The sequence below is a fragment of the Alosa pseudoharengus genome, unplaced genomic scaffold (assembly GCF_046254945.1).
Source record: "Alosa pseudoharengus isolate Yale_2024_CS ecotype anadromous, Long Island Sound unplaced genomic scaffold, YU_APseudo_1.1 YU_APseudo_1.1_scf_16, whole genome shotgun sequence".
Taxonomy (NCBI): domain Eukaryota; kingdom Metazoa; phylum Chordata; class Actinopteri; order Clupeiformes; family Clupeidae; genus Alosa; species Alosa pseudoharengus.
Genome location: NW_027468630.1, coordinates 34,711,489 through 34,734,114, shown reverse-complemented (window position 1 = coordinate 34,734,114; position 22,626 = coordinate 34,711,489). Strand labels below are relative to the sequence as shown.

Sequence of the window (22,626 nt, the reverse complement as noted above, 5' to 3'; positions counted from 1 at the left end):
AGTGTTGCCAGACCCCATTTAAACATGTTGATTTGTGCGTCAGTCTAGTCTCTGGCATTGGCCTTCACCTGTATTGCCAGGGTGTGTTATGAAAGCCTCATCCTGGAAAATGAATTACTGCTGAGGTTAAAAAAAAAACTTTTCAGCATTTTCTGAAGTTCAGTAAATCTGGACTCTCTTGCATTATGCAAACAGTGTGTTTTCATCTGAAGATTATTTTCTCCTTTTTTCCACACTTGCATCGCTAATTGCGCAAAAAGGTAGAAAATCAATACAATATTTGACAGCTGAGAGGCCTTTGAAGTGCCTGCCAGGATTTTCTGCCACTCACGGTTACTCACCGTTCCCTGTTCAGACGAGATCTGCTCCAAAGAGGAAAGAGTCCCCACGTCCCTGTGGATTGCACTTTTCTTCTCTATCACTCTCTCTCTAAACAAACTCTCTCTGTCTTCCCCTGTCATTCACTCTTCCCTCCACTTTTGCATCCTCTTATCAATCAATCACACTCCTCCGTCTTCATCTATCCATCATCCATCCATCCCTGTATCCCTCCCTTCCTCCTTCTGCTCCAGATGTACCAGTGCCCCTACTGCAAGTTCACCAACACTGACCTGAACCGGCTCAGGATGCACGTGATGACGCAGCACTCCGTCCAGCCCATGTTCCGCTGCCCGCTCTGCCAAGACATGCTCAACAACAAGGTCCACCTGCAGTTCCACCTCACACACCTGCATAGCGTGGCGCCGGACTGCGTGGACAAGCTCATTGCCACTGTGAGTGTGCACATATGTATCTCTGTCTATCAGTTTTTGTGTGTGTGTGGTTGTGTATGTCTGTTTGTTTGTTTATTTGTGTTTGGATTTATTGCTATATAAGGTTCGAAAAAGTTTTTAACAAATTCTTTAACTTCTGCCATTAGCATTGTATGCAGCCAACATTAGGTCAGAGAGCCAGACACATATTCTTACACAACCCATATTTTTTTACGTATTTAGTTATTTTCACTTATTATACAACAGCATTTAGCTTATTTGTTGACATTGCTCATAGCTTACAAATCTGTTACACTGAGCATGCTGTAAATGGCCTTCAGGCTTTTCTCAATTCTCACTGGAATGCTCTCGCTTGCCAATTTTGCCATCTGTTGAAGTGTTGAACCCAGTTTTTAAACCTACGAGACCATGTAGGTTGTGGGCTCGATGTTATTATTATATGAAGCATTTGCTCTTGACCTCCCGGTGCGGAGACAAAAACCTGTGCGAGGGCATGATTACATGACATCTCTCAACCACAGGGCTTTCAGGCGTCACACAATGACAGAGCAAATGTCACGGCTCCCGGCATTAGTGTCTGGCGCCCCGGCACTCTGGCTATTGTCGTGAAGCCCACACTGTTAATAGCATCTTTTCGTGCCGTCAGTGTGTCTTTTTAGTTGTGTCATTTTCAGCTAATTGAGAGATATATGAAGAATATGGTCTATTGAGTGTTCAGTTATTCATGCGAGCCATGCTGACTCCATATGCCAGCGCACTACACGCAAGGCTGTTTCCCCCAGTTGGATGTGGCACAGTTGTGGCCATGCCAAGGACCAGTGTGCAACATGGCACAGCTTATTTGCTCGCTCCACAGGGATGAGTCACTCACTCTCTCTCTCTCTCTTTTTCATTCTCTCTCTCTCTCTCTCTCTCTTTTTCTCTTTCTCTCTCTCTCTCTCTCTCTCTGTCTCTCTCTCTCCCTCCCTCCCGCACTCTTACTCACTCCGCCTGAGCGTAATGAAGGTTGTCTCTCCCGTCTCCTTCCCTCTAATTGATGACATTTGAGGCTTAATCAAAACACAAAGGAAACTGTTAATTGTGAAATGGCCCCTGGGCGTCCTGTTGACTCACTTGAAGTCAGATATTATGGGGTGAGGCGACTGAGGGGGGTTGATTCTGTAGTGATCCTCGACTCAGGCATTGTCTTGACATGCCCACTGCCAATGAGCCTTTTCCCCGTTTCATTATGTTATCACAGGCGATTGAGGAAGTGAAAGAACATGCAGCAGAGAGAAAGAGAGAAGGAAAAAAACCCTAATGGGTGATTCTGTTGTTCGCCCCACGAACAGCTCCTCTCCCTCTCTGGTGTGCTTTGACATTCTCTGTGTGGTTGTGATCACTCCAGTGCTATTCAAAACAAAGGCTTTTATTATTAATATATTCAGGTAATTGTGACACAGATGAATTGAAATTTAATGAGTGGTGGATCTTTTTTTTTCTCTCCCCCTCTGTTAATGACATGCAAGTCGAGGCAATGCAAATATTATTATTCACTATTTTTTAATCTAGCTTGCCAACCTGAGGTCTCAAGTGACTTTCGAGAGCCATATTGCCGTAAGGCTAAGAGCTTGAGGGAGGAGAGAGAGAGAGAGAAAAGCACCATCCTGAATTTGCCCCCCTCCCTCGCCCATTACACTCAATCCTGGAGGTCCTCAAAGCTTCAGTGTGTCTCAGTGACGTGTTGTCTCAGCATGGGAATGCACTGTGGGGATTGGGGTTGCATCAGTAAAAATGTAAGAAAAGTTATTTAAAAAAAAAAAAGCTCCAGAGATGTAGTCTGTGAAGTGCCTCTCCCAGACTGATTAACACTGGGAATGAAGAGTGCATTCAAAGAGGAGCGGGAAATATTCTCATCGTTGTCAAGACATGTCGGAGGGGGACATTCTTTCATATTAAGAAGTAACACTTACATCATCCCTCTTTAAGTCGCCTGACTTCATTACTAAAATCCCTCGGTATTGGGGCCCTTTTTCATCCCACATGCCTCACCCCCCCCCCCCCCATACCACCACCACCCCCCAGAGAGAATTTACTTGATTTCAAGTCAGTCAGAGGAGGCCATCTATGAAAACTGTAGCTCTTGTTTCACTATTGCTAACCAGTTCTAGGGATAAGGAGGAACATTTTTGTTATTTTTTTAACGTAAGCGCTGAATGGCTTACTGGCCCATCCCTTAGGGTAATGGTGTCCCTAACTCCAGTGAGGCCATCTCTCTGTCCCTGCTAGCACATTAGCTGTGGAGGCAGTCGTATATTTTCTTTTATAGAGATGATAATGTGCAGAGTATCTTCAAGAGGAGTGGGATAGAGACATACTTAATGTAATGCACATTAAAGCTGGCACCTATTTTTTTCTGCCTCCGATACACGGAACAGATTTGATAGGTACCATACCCCTCTTACTTGTCCTGCCGGTGATCCCTAATGAATTCCGCAATAGGTGACTTTTATTTCTTGCAGACTATGCATAAAGATGCACACTTTAGATATAAATGCACATCCTTCCTCAATCTCTGTGTCCTACTCTCTCTCTCTCTCTCTCTCTCACTCTCTCTCTCTTTCTCTCTCTCTCTTTCTCCTCTCTCTCTCTCTTTCTGTCTCTCTCTGCTACCACTATGTCTCATTTTCTGTCTGTCTAAGATAGAGGTAATGAAAATAATTGTGCTTCATTAATTCTGAGTCTGGCTAGATGATAGCCATTTGGAGCTATGTTTGCCAATTAGCCGGTCCAAATTAAAAGTGACCTTGGGATACTCTTAGTGCTTGCTTCTCGTTGCCTAATGAAGCAGTTGTCTAGAAACAGTCCACTTTGTAATGTAAATCACTGCCGTGATTTGTTTTTGTAACTCGCCAAGCTGGTCATACTAATTTTCTGCTTCTACTTTGGAGGAGATTGTGAAAGGTTGTAAAAAAAATTATATGAATATGAAATTTATTTCTGTGTATTTCTAATTAAACTAATTGCACGCTGATGGACAAGAAAATCCTGTCTCATCCACTTAACCCCCAACAGTAGTGACTGGCTGTGGCATGGAGGAATTGCAGTCCTCTCAGGGTGCTTCTGAGGCTGACAAAATCATTCTGGTTGGAGACCTTTTCTCTGCTGTACATGTAGAGAACAGTGCTCCTGGCTGATATTTAAAAAGACTCTGACTCCAGGCCACTGATCCAAACACTGAACCATAACACTAGCAATACAGCTGTTTGTTAGGCACAGTCTTGCAGATGTGTTCCTGGTTATTATGACCATTTGAGGTTTATTTAAAGGTTTGAGGATTATTTAAAGGTATTCATCTGGTACACTGCAGAGTTTCAAAGTCAAAACCAGGAATTATGAGAGAGACTAAAGCAGTACGGAGTAAGATGTGCATGTGTTATTTCAAATGTCAGACATATGTATTGAGGCAACACCTTATCTTATTTTGATCTCACACACAATCAGATTTCAGTATGGCTTAGTATTTTACACTAGGTTGAAGGTGGTGGTGGGCGATCGAAGGATATTCAAATGATTGGCTCTGATGCTTCAGGCAGTTTAGGCACAAGAGTATTCCGGTAAAAGGGAGAAAGGGAAGGAGAGGGAGAAAGATGGAGGAATAGAAAGGGCAGGAGCTTGTGGGGTGGGGTCTTTGAATTGAAATGCTGTGTGGGGAGTGAAGATGATTATTCTGTTTGGGGAGTCAATTGAAAGAAGGTGAAGCCGGCAGTGCCTCATCTTGCAGACTCTTCCAATCTCAATCACTGATTATTGTTAAATAGGGGCCGCTTAATGAGTGCATTTGATGAATTGTTGTGGGTTTTTTTCTTCTAAGAGAGAAAGAGAGAGAGGGAGAGATTGAGGAGCTCAGAGGAACATAGGAGTACACATGAGGTGGGGGGTTGCCAGGATAGAGGGAAAGCTCCTGTCATTCACACATGATTGACTTCAACCTTTTGAAAGCACAGGAAACCTGGCTGCACTTCTGCCCTTTTTAATCAATATTCATTGCTTCTTGAAATGGTCTAATTAAAAATACTGCAAGAAAGATTGAACTAGAGTAAAGAAGCACATGCAAATGCATTTTTTACCATTCACAGTATCGTTCATTTGTTCACACATTCAGAAGTACAAATATGCAAATACATTTTATAAATTATTTGTCAGTTGCTACAATCTTGTTGTTGGTGAGGTGTATGAACATTGCACAGTCAGAAGGAGATCAGTATATGCTATGCAACAGACTGGCATCTCTGCTCAGTGCTCTCATCTATTGAAATGGAATGCACTTTTTACAAGGAGGGAAAATGATTTAATTAGGCAACCTAATGAGCTTTACACTTGGCTAAGGTGGGCCTTTTCTGCCCATCCTACTAATTGGCTGCAGCAGAACTTTCCAGGCACATGACAAAACACCAGCAGTGATCAAAGTGCTAACTCTAAGTGAAGCAAAGAAAGTAGAAATAATATGATTCATTTCTGTATGAGTGCAGGTACAGTATGCATGGTTGTGTGTCTGTGCTAGGCAGTGTGATCTCAATCTATATGACTATTTTCGTTACATCCATTTTATATGCTGTTATGTCTCTTTTTTGTCTTTGGTGTTAAATTTAATTGTGAGGCTGTAGTTTGTTATTCAGCATGCCCTGACACTTGTATTTTGTATGCATCATTGCAAGTATCTGAGATCTCCTACCTACCTATAAAAGAGGAACTGTGAAAGTGGACGTGCAATTAACAAAGAGCACACCCTGTGTGTTATTTTCCAGGTGGCAACTACAGAAGTGTTGCCAGCAAGCATGTTCATACCAGTCCCCAGTCCGGAAAGGGAGGCACAAAGCACCCCCCAGTCCTCAGCCAACACTGGCAGTGATGACATTAAGAAACAGACAGGTTCGTATTTTCTTATCAACAGTAGTTGTATCTTTTTCTGTTGCTAGTTACATACTGGTATTAATAAATTGCCTATGAATTGTGTTGTCAAGCTCTAGTTTTGTGCTGAGATATACAGAGACATATAATTAATGTTTAACCAAAAAATATATATTTATAGTTAAAAACATTGTGCTGTTCTTCTTTTCAATTTACAGAAACCTTGGATGCTGACCCTGAAAAAGTTACTTTGTCTGCAGAAATGACTGAAACTCGCAAGTCGCCTCTGGAGGAACACCAGTCTGGACGAGAGGATGCAACTGGTTTCCTGTGCTGGAAGAAAGGCTGTAACCAGGTCTTTAAGTCCTCCAGTTCTCTCCAGATGCACTTCAATGAAGTCCACAACAAGAGGCCTCAGCTGCCTGTCTCAGACCGACATGTCTACAAGTACCGCTGCAACCAGTGCAGCTTGGCTTTCAAGACGGTGGAGAAGCTACAGCTTCACTCCCAGTACCACGTCATCAGAGCTGCCACTATGTGCTGCCTGTGCCAGCGAAGCTTCAGAACCCTACAGGCACTCAAGAAGCACCTGGAAACTAGTCACCTGGAACTGAGCGAGGCTGATGTCCAGCAGCTGTACGGTGGGTTACTAATGAACGGAGATCTAATGGCCATGGGTGATCCCTCTCTTGGTGATGACCAAGGCATTCTGGCAGAAGACGACAAGGACGGCGAGGAGAGTGATCCAGAAGAAAAGCAGAGTCCTACTGGCAGCGATTCAGGTTCTCTGCAAGAGGATTCGGGATCAGAGCCCAAGAGAGCCCTGCCCTTCAGGAAGGGTCCCAACTTCACCATGGAGAAGTTCCTAGATCCCTCTCGGCCTTTCAAGTGCACAGTCTGCAAAGAGTCCTTTACACAGAAAAATATCCTGCTTGTACATTACAACTCTGTCTCACACCTGCACAAGGTGAAGCGGGCCCTACAAGAGTCCACTGCTGGTCAGCCAGAGCCCACAAGCAGCCCTGACAACAAACCTTTCAAGTGTAGCACTTGCAATGTGGCATACAGTCAGAGCTCCACCCTGGAGATACACATGCGGTCTGTCCTCCATCAGACTAAAGCCCGTGCAGCCAAGCTGGAGGCAGCAGGTGGAATTCCCACCTCTGCCAGTTCTGGACTAAGTGGAGGGGCCTCCAACACCATTAGCACTTCTACACCCAGCCCAATTCCAACCTCCAACTCCACATCCATTTCCAGCAACAGCAGCTGCTCTTCAGCAGGCGGCCAGACGGTGCAGAGCATGCTGGGAGGCAACCACCTGAGCCATTCACACAACACCGACAGCCTGGGGAACTCGGCCAGCCATCAATCTCCCTCTGAAAACCACGACATGAAAAAGAAGAAGTTTGCCGACATGCTGTCCGCCCGGGGCCACCAGCATCAGCTCCAGCAGCAACAGTTGGCCCAGGCCCAAGCCCAAGCCCAGGCTCAACTTCAACAGGAGCTCCAGCAGCAAGCTGCACTCATCCAGTCTCAGCTCTTCAATCCGCTTCTGCAGCACTTCCCCATGACAACAGACGCTCTTCTCCCACTGCAGCAACAGCAGCTGCTCTTCCCCTTTTACATACCCGGGGCTGAATTCCAGCTGAACCCAGAGATGAGTCTCAGCTCCTCTCTGGGTCTGAGTAGCTCTACGGCAGCCATGTTGGAAGAACAGAAAAATTCGGTCCAGCAGGCCCAGCAGAGCTGTCTTCAGCAGCAGTTAATGCACCATCACTTGCAACAACAGCACCAAGCCCACTCTCAGGCTTCAAGCCAAATGGCTCTGCTCCAGCAGAGTGCCTCGCTCTCACACCAAGTTGACAAGAAACCAAAGCCGTCTGTTCATCCAAATGAGAAAGAGAGGGACCTGCCGAGGGAAAAGGAAATGAATGAAAAAACAGAGGACCAGACCCCTAAAGATACAAATGAAAACATTAAATCCAAGGAAAAGAAAGACACTCAGCCTGTTGCAGTTACTGTGAACCACGATCCTGGCTTTCCTCCTCCTAGAATTGCCTCAGATGCTCGAGGAAATGCAACCAAAGCTCTTTTAGAAAATTTTGGATTTGAGCTGGTGATTCAGTACAATGAAAACAAACAAAAGGCACAGAAAAAGCCAACAGGAACTCCATCAGCAGGTTCAACTGGACCACAAACTATTAGCCGAGTTGTGGATCCTATCGAAGGACTGGAGAAGTTGGAATGTGAGGCATGTGGCAAGCTCTTCTCCAACATACTGATTCTGAAAAGTCATCAAGAGCACATCCATCAGTCCTTCTTCCCATTCAGGTCACTTGAGAGGTTTGCCAAGGAGTACCGAGAGCAGTATGATAAGCTTTACCCAATGAGACCTCCAACCCCTGAGACTGCTCCTCCACCCCCACCACCTCCTCCGCCTCCCCCTCCACCACCCCCTCAGCCTCCTCCACAGAGAGCACCGACACCAAATATCCCCGTCTCTTCCCCTGCTCTCACTCCCTCAACTGTCCCACCTCCACAGCCCTCAGTTACCATGGCTCAGATTCCCATGTCAATGGACCTGCCTCTCTTCTCCCCACTCATGATGCAGCCCATGTCCCTGCAGTCCCTGCCTTCCCAGATGCAAGGTCAGCTGTCGTCTGTAGAGCCAGGATTGGCCTCTGATCTTGCTCAGCTTTATCAACAGCAGCTCACACCGGCCATGCTGCAGCAGCAGCAGAACAAGAGACCACGCACACGCATCACAGATGATCAACTCAGGGTCCTCAGGCAGTATTTTGACATAAACAATTCTCCCAACGAGGACCAAATCAAGGAGATGGCAGACAAGTCAGGGCTTCCCCAGAAAGTGATCAAGCATTGGTTCCGTAACACCCTCTTTAAAGAACGCCAGCGCAACAAAGACTCGCCATACAATTTCAACAACCCTCCCATCACTACACTAGAGGATATAAAAATTGACTCTAAACCACCTTCACCTGAGCCTCATAAAATGGAGAGCTTTGGAAGCAAGAGGTCCTCAAGGACAAGGTTCACAGACTACCAGCTTAGGGTATTACAAGACTTCTTTGATGCCAATGCCTACCCTAAAGATGATGAGTTTGAGCAGCTGTCTAACCTGCTAAGTCTGCCTACACGAGTCATTGTAGTGTGGTTCCAGAATGCTCGACAGAAGGCTCGCAAGAACTATGAGAACCAGGGAGACGGAGGAAAGGACGGCGAAAGACGTGAGTTGTCTAATGACCGTTACATTCGTACCAACAACCTAAACTACCAGTGCAAGAAATGCAGCCTGGTGTTTCAACGCATATTCGACCTCATCAAGCACCAAAAGAAACTCTGTTACAAAGACGAAGATGAGGAAGGCCAGGAAGACAGTCAAAATGAAGATTCACTTGACCTTTCTCATGAGTATTACACCCTGTCTGGGTCTTCAGGCCACACTCCAATGCCTACATCCTCAAGCCTCTGCCCTTTACCCCCATCCACCTCTGCCTTCTCCCACATGACATCCTCAGAGAAGGAAGAGGCCACCACAGCAAACACATCCAACTCTTTTGACGAGAAGCCCAAGCACTCAGCTGAAACCTCCCTAGATCACCGGGACAGCCAGCCAATTCTGAAACAAGAGAACCTCCACAGGTCTGAAACACCACAGCCGAGACACCACTCTAGAGAAGAAAAGCCCCTGATGGCTCCAAAGAACTCTAAGCGGTCATCTCCCTCCATATCCCAGCAACAACCACAGAGTGGTCCATCAGCCTCTCAGTCTAGCCAGGCGATCTCTCAGAGCTCTCACATGACACTAAATCCTCATCTGTCCACTGCTTCACAGCAACAGCTTGCTCAGCAGATGATCCCATACCAGTGTGAGCAATGCAAGCTGGCTTTCCCTTCATTCGAGCACTGGCAAGAGCACCAGCAGCTTCATTTCCTCACTGTCCAAAACCAATTTATCCATCCTCAATTTTTAGATCGCCCCATGGATATGTCTTTCATGCTCTTTGATCCAAGCAACCCTCTGCTGGCAAGCCAGCTTCTCTCTGGGGCCATGCCTCAAATTCCAAGCAGCTCAGCCACTTCTCCCTCAACACCAACCTCAACCATGAATTCCCTGAAGAGGAAGTTGGAAGAGAAAGCGGGCACCAGTCCAGGAGAGAATGACAGCACCAACAGCGGTGAAGAGCCTCAGAGAGACAAGCGCTTAAGAACCACAATTACCCCTGAGCAGCTGGAGATTCTCTACCAAAAATATCTGTTGGACTCTAACCCAACCCGCAAGATGCTTGATCACATTGCCCACGAGGTTGGTCTCAAGAAGAGGGTAGTGCAGGTATGGTTCCAGAACACTCGAGCCAGAGAAAGGAAAGGGCAGTTCAGGGCTGTGGGGCCAGCTCAAGCCCACCGCCGCTGCCCCTTCTGCCGTGCCCTGTTCAAAGCCAAGACTGCCTTGGAGGCCCACATTCGCTCACGCCACTGGCATGAAGCTAAGCGTGCTGGCTATAACCTGGCCCTGTCTAACATGTTGCCCGACCACGAGGGACTGCAGTTGAAGATGGACCCTTTGGATATCTCAAACTATTCGCAGATGGTCTCCTCCAACAACAATGATGGCCAGTGTTCTTCTTTGTCACCTGTAAAAAACTTGGATTTTTCCCCAAGGGCCTTAATGAGCCCCACATCTATTAAAGTTGAGGGAATGGAGGACTTTGAAAGCCCAACGATGTCCTCTGTGAACATGAGCTTTGACCCAAGCAAACTGGACAATGATGACTGTTCCTCTGTGAACACGGCCATCACTGACACCACCACTGGTGATGAAGCCAATGCTGACAATGACAGTGCTGATACAAAGCACGGCCACAACAGCAGTGACATTCTGTCCAAGTCTGGGGGGACTGCACCCTCCCTTGAGAATGAGGACCAGATGTCCTCAGGGCTTGTTAGCCCTGCAACAAGTTATTATGCTAAAGATTACGAGAATGAAAACATTATTGATTACAGTGAGACCTCGAGTATGGCTGACCCCTGTTCACCCAGCCCTGGAGCCTCTGGGAGTAAGAGCATTGACAGCGGAGACAGGCCTGGCCAAAAGCGCTTCCGGACACAGATGACCAACCTCCAGCTGAAAGTGCTTAAGTCCTGCTTCAATGACTACAGGACCCCTACCATGCTGGAGTGTGAGGTACTAGGCAATGACATTGGACTTCCAAAGAGAGTGGTGCAGGTTTGGTTCCAAAATGCTCGTGCCAAGGAGAAAAAGGCCAAGCTCAGCATGGCGAAACACTTTGGCATCAACCAGACATCCTATGAGGGCCCAAAGACAGAGTGTACACTTTGTGGTGTCAAGTACAGTGCTCGTCTTTCAGTTCGAGACCACATCTTCTCCCAGCAGCATATTGCTAAGGTGAAGGAAACCATTGGGAGCCAGCTTGATAAGGAGAAAGAGTACTTTGACCCAGCCACAGTTCGTCAGCTGATGGCCCAGCAAGAAATGGATCGCATAAAGAAAGCCAATGAGGTATTGGGCCTTGCTCAACAGCAAGCAATGCAGCAACAGGGCATGTTTGACAGCCCTGCCCTGCAAGCCTTGAACCTTCAGTCAGCTTACCCAAATCTACAGGGGATACCCCCTGTTTTGCTGCCAGGAGTCAGCAGCCCTTCCTTACCAAGCTTTAACTCATCAAACACAGGTATGTCAATCATGACTTTACGCACATAAGAAACACACTTTGCATTTTAAAACATAAATGCAATAAAATGTTAACATGTATTTTTGTGTCTCTTTGTACCAATCTCTTCTAGCTTTAACTCCTCCTAAACCTCCAAACCTCCTGAACATGCCTGGTGCCAGTGTCCCCTCACCCAGTCTCCCCACATCTGGTTTGCCCAACAAGCCTCCATCCTCCTCCTCTTTGGCCTCACCAAGTCTGGCTCAAGCCAGCACTTCTGTTGCCCACTCAAGTCCCACATCTACTTCAACATCCACATCTGCAGCCCCACAGCCAGGGTCCCGGGCTGAACACCCTAAAGAGCGTGATACTGAAAGATCCAGGGAGAAGGAAAAGTCGAAGGAGAAGGTCGAGAAGTCTGCTACGCCCTCATCGATGGGGGGAACTCCAGCGCCCACCACCTCAGCTGCCAGCGCCAAGAAAGAGAAACCAGACACAGCTGTTCCTGCCACCTCGATGCCCACTCCTGGAATGGAGTATGTGATAGACCCTGCCCAGCTTCAAGCTCTTCAGGCAGCCTTGGCATCTGACCCTACAGCTCTGCTCACCAGTCAGTTCCTACCCTATTTCATGCCTGGCTTCTCCCCATATTATGCCCCTCAAATGCCCAGCGCACTCCAAGGAGGATATCTGCAGCCGATGTATGGCATGGAGAGCCTTTTCCCCTACAACCCAGCTTTATCCCAGGCTCTGATGGGGCTTTCCCCAGGGTCCCTGCTCCAGCATTACCAGCAATATCAGCAGAGCCTGCAAGAGGCGTTGCAGCAGCAGCAGCGGCAGCTTCAACAGATCCAGCAACCCAAAGCGAGTCAAACTCCAGTTCCCACCCAGTCCTCGGGGGACCGCAAAGAAACTGCCAAAGATCCAGTGAAATCAGAGGAACAAAAAGGCACTCCCCCCATTGATAACTCTTCCTCTTCCTCTCACAATAACCTACCCACAGAGCAGCACGAGATGGATGGCAAAGGTGCGGACCCCCTTCTTGACAAGTACATCGTCCCCAAAGCGCAGTACCGGCTGGCATGCCGTAAGTGTCAAGCTGTCTTCAGCAAGGAGGAAGCGGCCATCAGCCACCTGAAGTCGATCTGCTTTTTCGGTCAGTCTGTGGCAAACTTGCAAGACATGTTGCTTCGTGTCCCCAGCGGCGCAAGTGGAGCAGACAGCAGTCGTTACGACTGCCTGGCCTGCGACACTACGCTAGAGGGGGACAAAGCGCTCAGTCAACACCTGGAGTCGGCCTTGCACAAACACAGAACAATCAAGCGATCAGCCAGAAATGCCAAAGAGCACGCTACTAGTTTATTACCTCACTCTTCAGCCTGCTTCCCCGATCCTAACACCGCATCTACCTCGCAGTCTGCCACTCATCCACACAGCACCCCAACTCCCCCGCCAACGTCATCAGCCACCATGCCGTCCTCTTCTGCCTCTTCATCCTCGTGCTCCTCCTTTTCCTCCTCTGCGGCTGCCCCCCTCAGCACCACTGCTGCAGGCAAACCCTGGCCCCAGGCCCCATTCTCCAGAGCTTTAGCTGGAAAGCCCAATGCCACTCCTTCGACGCTGTCATCTTTTCCTCCAGTATCCTCACCTTCAACGGTTACCTCAAGTTCATTGAGCACCTCAGGGGTTCAGACCTCGATACCAACAGACGTCTTTACTGACGAGTCGGACTCTGACAGCAGTCAGAAGTCAGCTGACAGACTGGGCCGAACAGCCGAGGAGACTCAGCCCAGCTGTCTCAAAGACAGTAGTAGTTGTAGTAGTAGTAATCTTGCTAGTGTAGGAACAGACTCCATCAGATTGTAAAAGAGCTTTCAATGATGGACAGTATTTAAAAAATGTAAAAGACAAAAAAAAGAAAAACACAAAAGAAAAAAAACAAGACAAAAAAAGAAGCGATGTTAAAATATGTTTAAAAGTATACAAACCAATTTCAAAAAAGATGTGTAAAGACTAACTGCAATTCCAAAGCTTGTAACCAAAAATTTAAATGTTAGTGGATTGTTTTCCCATATCAACATGCTGGTTTTTGTTTATTTCAACTCAAATATATATATACATATATAAATGAATAGAGAAGATCACTGCAGTTAAGTTTTGGCTTATGATAGAGGAATGCTGTATAGCAATGGACTGCCTCAAAGTTGTTTAAATGGCCCCTAATCCTTGATAACAAAGTACAATTTAACAAGCTGTCCCTTGTTTGCAGAAGTATTTCCATATAATAGCACAGTCAGCCAGTGGGTACTGTATGGGAGAATAGTCTTACAGTTTCTTGTGATCTAAGCGTTCAAATACCAATGGCTTGCTTAAGTAAAACGAATGATGTAATGTCTATTTTATTCTCAGGTCAACAGCTCACAATTTGTTTTTCTGTTACAGAAATTCATTACTTTCTCTTTCTTTCTGTTTTGTTCCTAACATTTATGTTTCCTAAACTTTATTTTTACTGGCAGAAAGTATTCAGAAGTAAAGTGAAAGCATAGCTTTCTGGGCATTCAAAAAGAATAGCTGAATGGCTGGTTTTAAACATTTGAAAATCTTTCACATGGGAAATTAGCACTCCTTCATCACCCAGACACGAAAAAGCATTGCAGACTTGTTGGTGGGGATAAAAAGATTTTTTTAAGAAAAAAACTTTCTGTATTTATGATAGATATAAACATTTTTGGTGTTAAGTAGATTGTTGCATTGGAAATGAATTTAAACAGTATGGTAGACTGAAAAATCTTTGTGTACATTTAGCTTTTGTATTGTCCAACTTTAAGGCGCTTCATTTGATGTTGTCTTGGTCATTCCGATAGACTAGATTAAGGAGCAGTAACTGATCTATACTTTATTTCTGTCTTATCCTTGCCTTCCTGGCTAACGTTCACCCAACTGCCAATAACTGACAAGGCAGGTTCTCCTTTCCTCTCAAGGGTTTTTGTCTGTCTTCTTTTGGGTTGGTGTGATTCCAACCAAAAAACGAAAAAGAAATCTGAGGTGTTGAAAAATTTCAATTATTTTTGTGTTACCTTCGTGCACTTACCACTGTCCGACGCCCCTCTCCCTTTTCTCCCCCTTTTCTCTATCTCCGTCCCATCCCTTTTTCATTTTGAAGCCTTGCTTTGGTAGATATGGAGATGGTTACTACTCCTTGTGCACTACAAAGCAGATGTTTGTTTTTCATAGTGTGGCTGCAGTCTGTTTACGGCTTTATTTTATTGATTTTTTTATGTCATATATTAAAATGAAAAATAATAATAATAATAATAATTCTCACGCTTTAAAAACAAAAAGAAAATCCAAAGACTAAACACTTTCACCATTGGTGCATAAAGATGAGAAAAGAGGCTTCTTTATACTTGAGAATTTGTTGCTGTTTTTAAAGGAAAGAAAACAAAGTTTTAAAATAAAGGAGTACGCATCAGAGTTGCCGTTTTTGCTTCTTTGCAAGCAGACAGGTGGCTTTTTTTACGTAAAATACCAAGAATACCAAAAACCAAAAAAGGGCCCTTGTCCTTGCATTGTGGAGTAGCACCGTTACAGAGCCATTGCAGTTTCTAACATAGAGGTTTAAAAAGCTCTCTATTTGTTTCCTGTCACACATTTTTTTTGTTATTGCTGTTTGTTTTTAAAGAAAATGTATAAGGTCTGGTCTTCGAGGACATATGTTTTGCTGCTAATGTAGATTTTGAGAAGAAGAATACCTAGATGCATGCTCATTTTGCTTTTTGGCTAAGCTTTAACGAAAAGACAAACAATAAACCATTTCCCTGCCTCTGCAACATCTTTTTTCCCCTCCTTTTTCTTCTTGCAAAAACGGAACTTTGAAGACTGTGAATATATGTTCCAAAGGACATTTTGGCTGATTTTGTTTTCCTTTTTTTCCCAAACAGACCAATGTTTAAAGCCAATGATCTCTAACGTTTGTAAAGAATAGTGCATTCCAAATACCACATCTGCATTTGTTGAGTTTGTTTTCTCTTAAGCAAGGACTGATTCTATTTCTTTCCTTTTTATTTGGATACTATTCTATTTTATCTAATTTCTAAGATGACTGTAAGCTGTTGTGTAAATGTACCATCATGGGTTGCTAACATCTCCACTCAGCTCCCTCGTTTGAAGTTATGGTCCGGTGTTAGGAGACCCCCAGTGACCAGCAAAGGTTGTTGCTCACTTGAATGAGATCAAGTAATAGTGGTTACCAAAAATGTACATACATGTGGTACAGACATGTGTCTCACCAGTTTAGTGTCATCATGCCTATCAATTTATTACAAGACTCAGAAGGAAATAAAGGCTGTTTAGCAAGTCTGGAGTGGCGGCCTCCCCACCTGGGATATCAAGCAGGGACTTGCCCCAGGTTTCTGCAGGGTGTTAAGCCATTTCCATGCATGAATTGTGGATTACAGGTTACCAAGGGACATCTTCATTCCAAAGCATTATAAGACTGACAAAGGCAGGAGTCTCTTTGAAGATGTCCCTTGTTTTATATGGGATGGTGAAAAGGTGTTTTAATGCCTTTATGTCCAAAGAGGTCATTCACTCCAACTTCAATAGCAATGGAAAAGAATATGCTTTACAGAAATCATCCTAGCCTCCTATCTCAGAAAAGCAAAACCTTTTATAAAAATCTTTTAATTTCTTCACCAAAACGAATATTTAAATTTGTGAATTACTGCTCTTGGCCACAAGTGTATAGCAAGTGTATTTGGACTAATTAATACATTGCCGCAATCTCAGAAGTGTGTCTAAAGTGTTGCGTCTCGCAGAGCAATGTTATTTGGTGTTAATACTTGCGCATGCTATTGAAATTGGGTAGATTTGGTCTGCAAGCTTGCCACTCCTTTCAAGTCCTGTTACCTAGAATATTGTTCATATGATTATTTTTTAGAATTCTGATGTTGTACAGATTATTTTTGAATGCTTTTGCTCTATTTTGGTTTCAAATAATGTAAGACATTTATTATTATTATTATTATTGTTATTATTATTGTTATTATTTTCATATATTTCAACTATTTGTATGTTATTTTATTTTTCTGTGTATGATTTCTTTCCTCATATAAATTAATGTTTAACACCAGCTTTAAATTTGAATCGCTTTTTTATCTTTAAGACCTGGCCACTTTATGGTGTAATAATATTCCTATGTCTGCTTGTCTTTTCAACACTGATCTCCTCTTTCCAAAGTCTTTTTTTGTTTTGTTTGTCTCTGGGCTCTCTTGTGAGAGACAAAGTTATGTCTTCACAATCAATTTAGCCAGCATGGACTGTGTTAGAGTGTGTGTGTGTGTGTGTGTGTACTGTATGTATGTGCGTGTATGTCTGTGTCATAAGAGCCAGCATCAGTTTGCATTTTTATACTTTTTTTTTTTACTTTAATTTCAAACCAAATCATACAGAACTGCATACCTGGATCTTCAGTAAGTTTGTTGAAGATTTAGATGAATCAGATATTAAAGTAACAATAATTAGAAAAGGCAGAGAGTGGCGATACTGAAGCACTGAGCAGTTTTTAGTCTGATTCATTGTATGAATGTGGCCAAAGCGTAATGCAGTTGAACAAAAAAAATGGAAACGGTTCTGTTTGTGCCCCCTTACCAGTGTATATTTATTGTGGCACGACACATCACATGGCTGAGATGCGTCTACTCACATTGGGATACTTGATTTTTGTGGACATTTTACAGAGATCGTAAAAGACAGGTTTTGCTGTAGAGGTCATCCTTTTGCCCACTGTGAAAAAAAAACATGTATACAGATATAGATATATTTAAAAAGAAGACATCGACTTTTTTTGTTCAAAAATGACAAAGAAGGACAAAAAGAAGATTTGAACTCTGGGAAACTTTGGAGATGTGTGAGAAGGCTGTGGGAACACCAAACTGGGGCAGGGGAGCCAAAGGCAAACAGGGGGGGCTGCGGCGGCTCTGGGAGCACCGAGACCTTATTTGATCACTGACTAGTCCCCAGTGGGGACGGACTTTGGAGCAGTGAGCATCTAGTGAAGAGTGAGGAGGAGGAGGAGGAGAGAGAAAAGATCTCGGTTATAGCGCTGGACCCCAGTGACTCGAGCCGCCCGCGCTCCCCTTCCCCATCCCCACCCCTGACACCCACACACACACACCCCGCCCTTGCCCCCCACCTTGTTTCTCTCTGTGTCTCCCTCTCTACCCTGACTCTGCTTCTGCTTTGATGGACATTTTACGCACTTCTGAACAGGATGGATAGTGACACTTGCTTCTTTTTTCCCTCCCCACCTCACCCCTCATTCACGTTGTTGCTACCTGTTCCATTTCCCCCTTTGCTTGGCTCACTGATTGCCGAATGGTGCTCCGTTTCGTGGGCAGAGGGGGCGGACTGACCCACACCCACGTGTCACGGAGCCGGACGATCTCATCCTTCTCACATCCATCGAAAGACAATTCAAAACCGCAATGGGGTTGGGAGGGTGTTTTTTTTTCTAGGCTGTCATTCCTGAAGAAGCAGTTGAACACATACACAAACAAGCGAAACAACCAAAATTAACAACCAAACTAACAAACAACCAAACCATGTGCTCCAATTTCAAAGATGAACTGTTACTGGAGCTCCCTGTTCCCTTTGTGACTCCTGGTGCCACAATGTTACTTTATTTTCTCTGTTTTTAATCCTTTATTTTACTCTTTTAATTTTGTTTTACTTTTTTTTCCAGTTATTCCTCCTACGAGCCTGACAGACAAGGCTCAGTGGCTCCAGGTAGCCCACCCGAGGGTAGAAAAAACAGCCTTGCAATGTACAAAAAAGAGCAAGTTAAACCAAAAATGTTGTTCTTGATGTCTTTTCTATACTGTAGTCTTGTTAGCTTTTTTGTTACTGTAATTATATGAAGATTTCCAAACTGTACCAAATTACATGGAGACTAACAGACATACACCACGTGGAACGTCAGACTTTTAAAGAAAACTTTTGTCACAAAACCTTGTTGTCCTAGTTAAGTTGATTGTAGATGGTAATTGAATATACTCCTTTGAAAATATTTCATCAAGTATGTTTCTTGCTCATTGTGATACATTAAAAATTATGAGCATAAAATGCCTTTGAGTGTCTGTCTCTCCTTTGAGTCTGAGAGGAGTCTGTTCTCACAACTGCTCCACATCTCACTGTTACATCACATTGGCAAATCAGCTGCTGATTTGGAAGTTAAGCATTTGTGAAAGACTTTTATTATTGCATTTTCACATTAATTAAAACCACGCTATTATGCATTGCACACAATCACATAATCAGGAGACATTAATTTGTTATGCGCACTTCAATTTTAGAATAATAATTATGTCTCATTCCAAATCACTAATTAATGCATGATAAGCATGAGGGAATAGGTCCCCTCGGCCACCTCCACATTTTTTTGGCTCTTGCATGCAGCATCCCTCCTACTGCAGTCACATGTAATGGCCTTGCAGGCCAGATTGATGGACAAGACTAATTAAAACATGTTAGGTAACAAATGTGATATAATGTTTAATTAGAAGTGGCTGTTTGCAGCTAATTCAACATGATGAAGGCTGAAGACAAATATGACTGCAAGTGAAGTTTCCTCTCAAGGCCACAGTTCACTAATTCCTTTTGACTTGAGAGAAGGATCAAGTGTAATGTTCATTAGCATTGTGCTCTAATTCAAAGCCAAGTGTAAATCAAGAGGAGATAATTCCTTCCTCCCTAAAAATTATGTGAGTCTGTGTGTGTGACAGAGGAGAGAAAGTGTGTGTGTGTGAGTGTGCACACATGCCTATGAATATGTATGTGTTTTTGTGGCTGTCTGTTTGTATTGTATGTTAGCTAGAAGCCGGAATGTGAACAAAATTGACTGTTCTTGTGGGCAGGCCTCATTACACAGAAGTCAGCCCAACTTAAAGGCCCCACTAAAGCTCACAAGTAGCCTAATCTCCAGGCCAGCAATTTCTCCCTTACCTACCACGCATCACACCTCATTGCCACTGGCAAGACATAACCAGACAGATCCAACACAGATGAAGCCATTATGGAATCCTGCCCAACTGTGCCACTCTCCCATGAATGTTTTTTTGTGTGATTACTGTAAATGACTATGCAGATTTCAGGGGGTAAAGATTATGATTTGTTTGTATATTTTAGAGAAAAAAGCTAAAAAAAAAATAACTGTTGCAAGGAAAGTAGCATGATATTATTTCACATGTTGCATTTCTTTAAATTGACCATTTGGTTTTTAAATTACATGAATGTTCATTCACAGTTTGTCCTCCTCAGAGATGAAAGCAGCAACTGGCCATAATGCACCATTGAGGACTAACCGAGAGTTTTGCACATAGGAATGTGACACAGTCGCACCATATTGGTTTGATTCTAATGCAGGAAGACTCGGTATGAAATGAGATGCTCTTTTGAAAAACAAAACTGAAATAACAGGAGGGGGTGAACGGAGGGGCCTCTCTTCCCCAGCTAACCAAAGTCAGAAGCAGGGGGAACCGCAAGGGCACTAACTTGCCTTTTGATGTTTCCTTTAATAAAGCAGTGCGCTATTATTACTGCCTTGTGACCTTTACTAAGCTTCACTCTCTGTCTGAACATTTTGATTGAACCGCTTTCTACTTCATTATGAAGAAAGCAAAGTTGAGCGCGGGTGTTACGTCCCCCATGCATATCCTTCAGTGTCCACAGTCTTTTAATATCATGTCTGGGCGGGAATTGCAGTGATTTTTTGAATGGCATTTTTTGCATTTTGACCCATAGTTTCAGAAAGTTCATTTTCATGAGTGAAGGGCAGACCCGGTGGACTCGAAAGCCACATGTATTTTTAGATGCTCTAAAGTTCAGCCTTTAATTCTCTACTTTTTACGGGTACACTTAAAGGGATGTCATTTGTCCATGGCGTGAGAGAAAAATGATACCCCTTGAAAGTGCTGAATGACACATGCAGTGATGATCAGTGGATAGATACCCCGACTGGTGTCTGAAAATATGGTTTTCAGCATGTCTCTCAGCTCACATTTCCCAAGCAGGGGTTCATCAGGCCGCCTGTTTTTAATATGCTTTGCCTTTAGGGACCGTATTGTTTTAGAGCTGGTGGAGCTCTTTTGTGAGTGGATCCCTGTGCACCGGCCCGCCTTCCCCAGTAAACGGCAAGGTTCTGGGAAGAGGGGTTAAGGGGTTCCATGGGAGTAAAGGACCTCTTCACTCCCACCCCTTTTCAAACTGTACCCCCCACCGGCTCGGCGAGGGATCTGGAGGCCGGGGCTATCCTAGCGCAAGCAGGGAGCCAGATTGGCCGACCATGCTGAGCCAATTAACACGCAACGATACATCCCGAATGAATTAAAAGCGCCCTAATCGGATCAGTGTGAAAAGCCAGGCCGCTTCCTCCTCCCCAGCCCTGTACCAGATGGCACCCACACTCAGGCGTCGCATTGTACCAGCGCCGGCTCGAGCCATAAAGTGTGAAATTAAGTTAGCGCCTGAGTGTGTCGCTAGCCATGGGCGAGGAGTGCCCCACCCCCACCCCCAAGCTCTCCTGACCTGGAGGTGAAGGGTCCACCTTACCCATACTGGGGGGTCCATATCTCATTTTCATCCTCCAAACCACTTACTTTGTCTGGTTGATGAGTGTCATCTCATCTTCCCTTGTCTTTCACCCCCACAAACCAATCCACAGCGCTCAAAACAATTGGCTCTGAGTTCATCCCATAGAGCTCTGTTCTCTAATGCCATTTGCATTCATAGTCTGCTTTAGTCGAGCTGACATAACTTATGTTGTGTAGCTCCTCTGACAGGCCAGCTATAGACGGGTGGTGAGGACATGTTGACGGCACCAGGCTTGTTATACCTCCCCAAGGACTCTTGTGGCCTCCTCTAAGCTTTGGAGATCCTATCCGATTGAGGGGGGGGGGGGTAGCTGTTTGACAGCTTAAAGTCAAGGAGACTACAAAAGGCACGAGCACGCATGGAGCAAGACCCTGTAATCATGGGCATTGTGCGAACTGGGAAGCATTACCTTTTAATGGCCGATCAGCACTGCAACTTGTTACCACAAGGAACAAACAAGGAGCAGAGACTGGAGGGGGGGTGGAAGCCGCAGACCCACCCACCCCAGCGCGGACTCCCGTCCCACAGTGCATTGCTCCGTCCATCCTGCTGACAGTCAGGCTTGACTGGAGACAGCACTTGTGTCACATAAACACTTCTCCTCAGAACTCACGAGACCACGGAACTAGAGCAACCTCAGCATGCACACATCTGCCCAACATGTCCCCCCCCCCCCTCGTGCTCCCAAAGATTTAGCGCTGTAACATAAATTTGCAGTGTCTCCCCTTTTGTTTTGTTGCACATGTTTGGTTGTTTGGGGATTGGGTGAGCCCTGACATGGAAGACAGTTGCCACATATTTGTGGTTCGTGATTTAGAGGCTGTGGTTGTAAAGGCGACTCTACACACATACAATATACAGTATGCTGTCGTTCAGGATAGTATTTGAAAGACAATGCCGTGCTGGAATGAAATCAGCCACAATGTAAAGGTGTGTTTTATATATATCCATACATACCATATATATGTATATCTCTACTGTATATAGGAGGGTGGGAGCTCATTGCCATGCACGGCGAGCATATTCCCCTTTCCTCCCTCCATGTTCACTGCACCTCCAGCCCGTGCCACTGTGTCTTCCTCCCCTATCAATGTCAAAGCCAAATTACGCTTGAGTTGCGAGGACAGGTCAAACTAATTTAATCTCATCTGTCAGGAGAAATGATGGGTGAGAGGGATTGGAGAGAGAGAGGGAGTGAACGAGGAAAAGATTTAAATAGGAAAGACGAGCTCCTTTTTGGAATAAAGACAGGGTAGAGAGAGGCTGATAGACATGACGGAAGATATGGCATAGCTGTGAAGTTCAAGAATTCATACATCTGTCATTCACCTAATACAACAAATGATAGAGGAAGATAGGATTTGTGGCAGCGATACCCTAACACTCAATTGTCGAAACAGAACTGTATGATACAGGGGCATGTGGTAGGAATCTCAGAGACAAACATCCACATGAGCACATCCATACACCTTTACTGATCATTTACTCTCTGATATCAATGTAGTACTATAGTGTTTTATTAACCTCTGTCCTTTGAAAACAACTGAAAACACATTGTTGCCGATAAGCCTCTTTAACCCAGTTGATTGCTCTTTGGCATAGTTAGAACTTGCTCATCCTTT

At 44.7% G+C, this 22,626-nt stretch overlaps 1 protein-coding gene across 7 annotated transcripts in view; it reads left to right on the top strand.

The window, feature by feature from the left end:
• The window catches only part of zfhx3b (zinc finger homeobox 3b), a 169,449-nt gene extending 150,967 nt beyond the window's left edge, over positions 1–18,482 (top strand). For all 7 annotated transcript variants that reach the window (XM_076287863.1, XM_076287866.1, XM_076287865.1 and 4 more), the window contains 4 exons: positions 573–773; positions 5,561–5,684; positions 5,882–11,377; positions 11,490–18,482. In XM_076287863.1, coding sequence (XP_076143978.1) covers positions 573–773; positions 5,561–5,684; positions 5,882–11,377; positions 11,490–13,222 — 7,554 coding nt within the window. In that variant the 3' untranslated portion in view covers positions 13,223–18,482. The remainder of the gene's footprint in view (positions 1–572; positions 774–5,560; positions 5,685–5,881; positions 11,378–11,489) is intronic.
• The last annotated feature ends 4,144 nt before the right edge of the window (positions 18,483–22,626 follow it).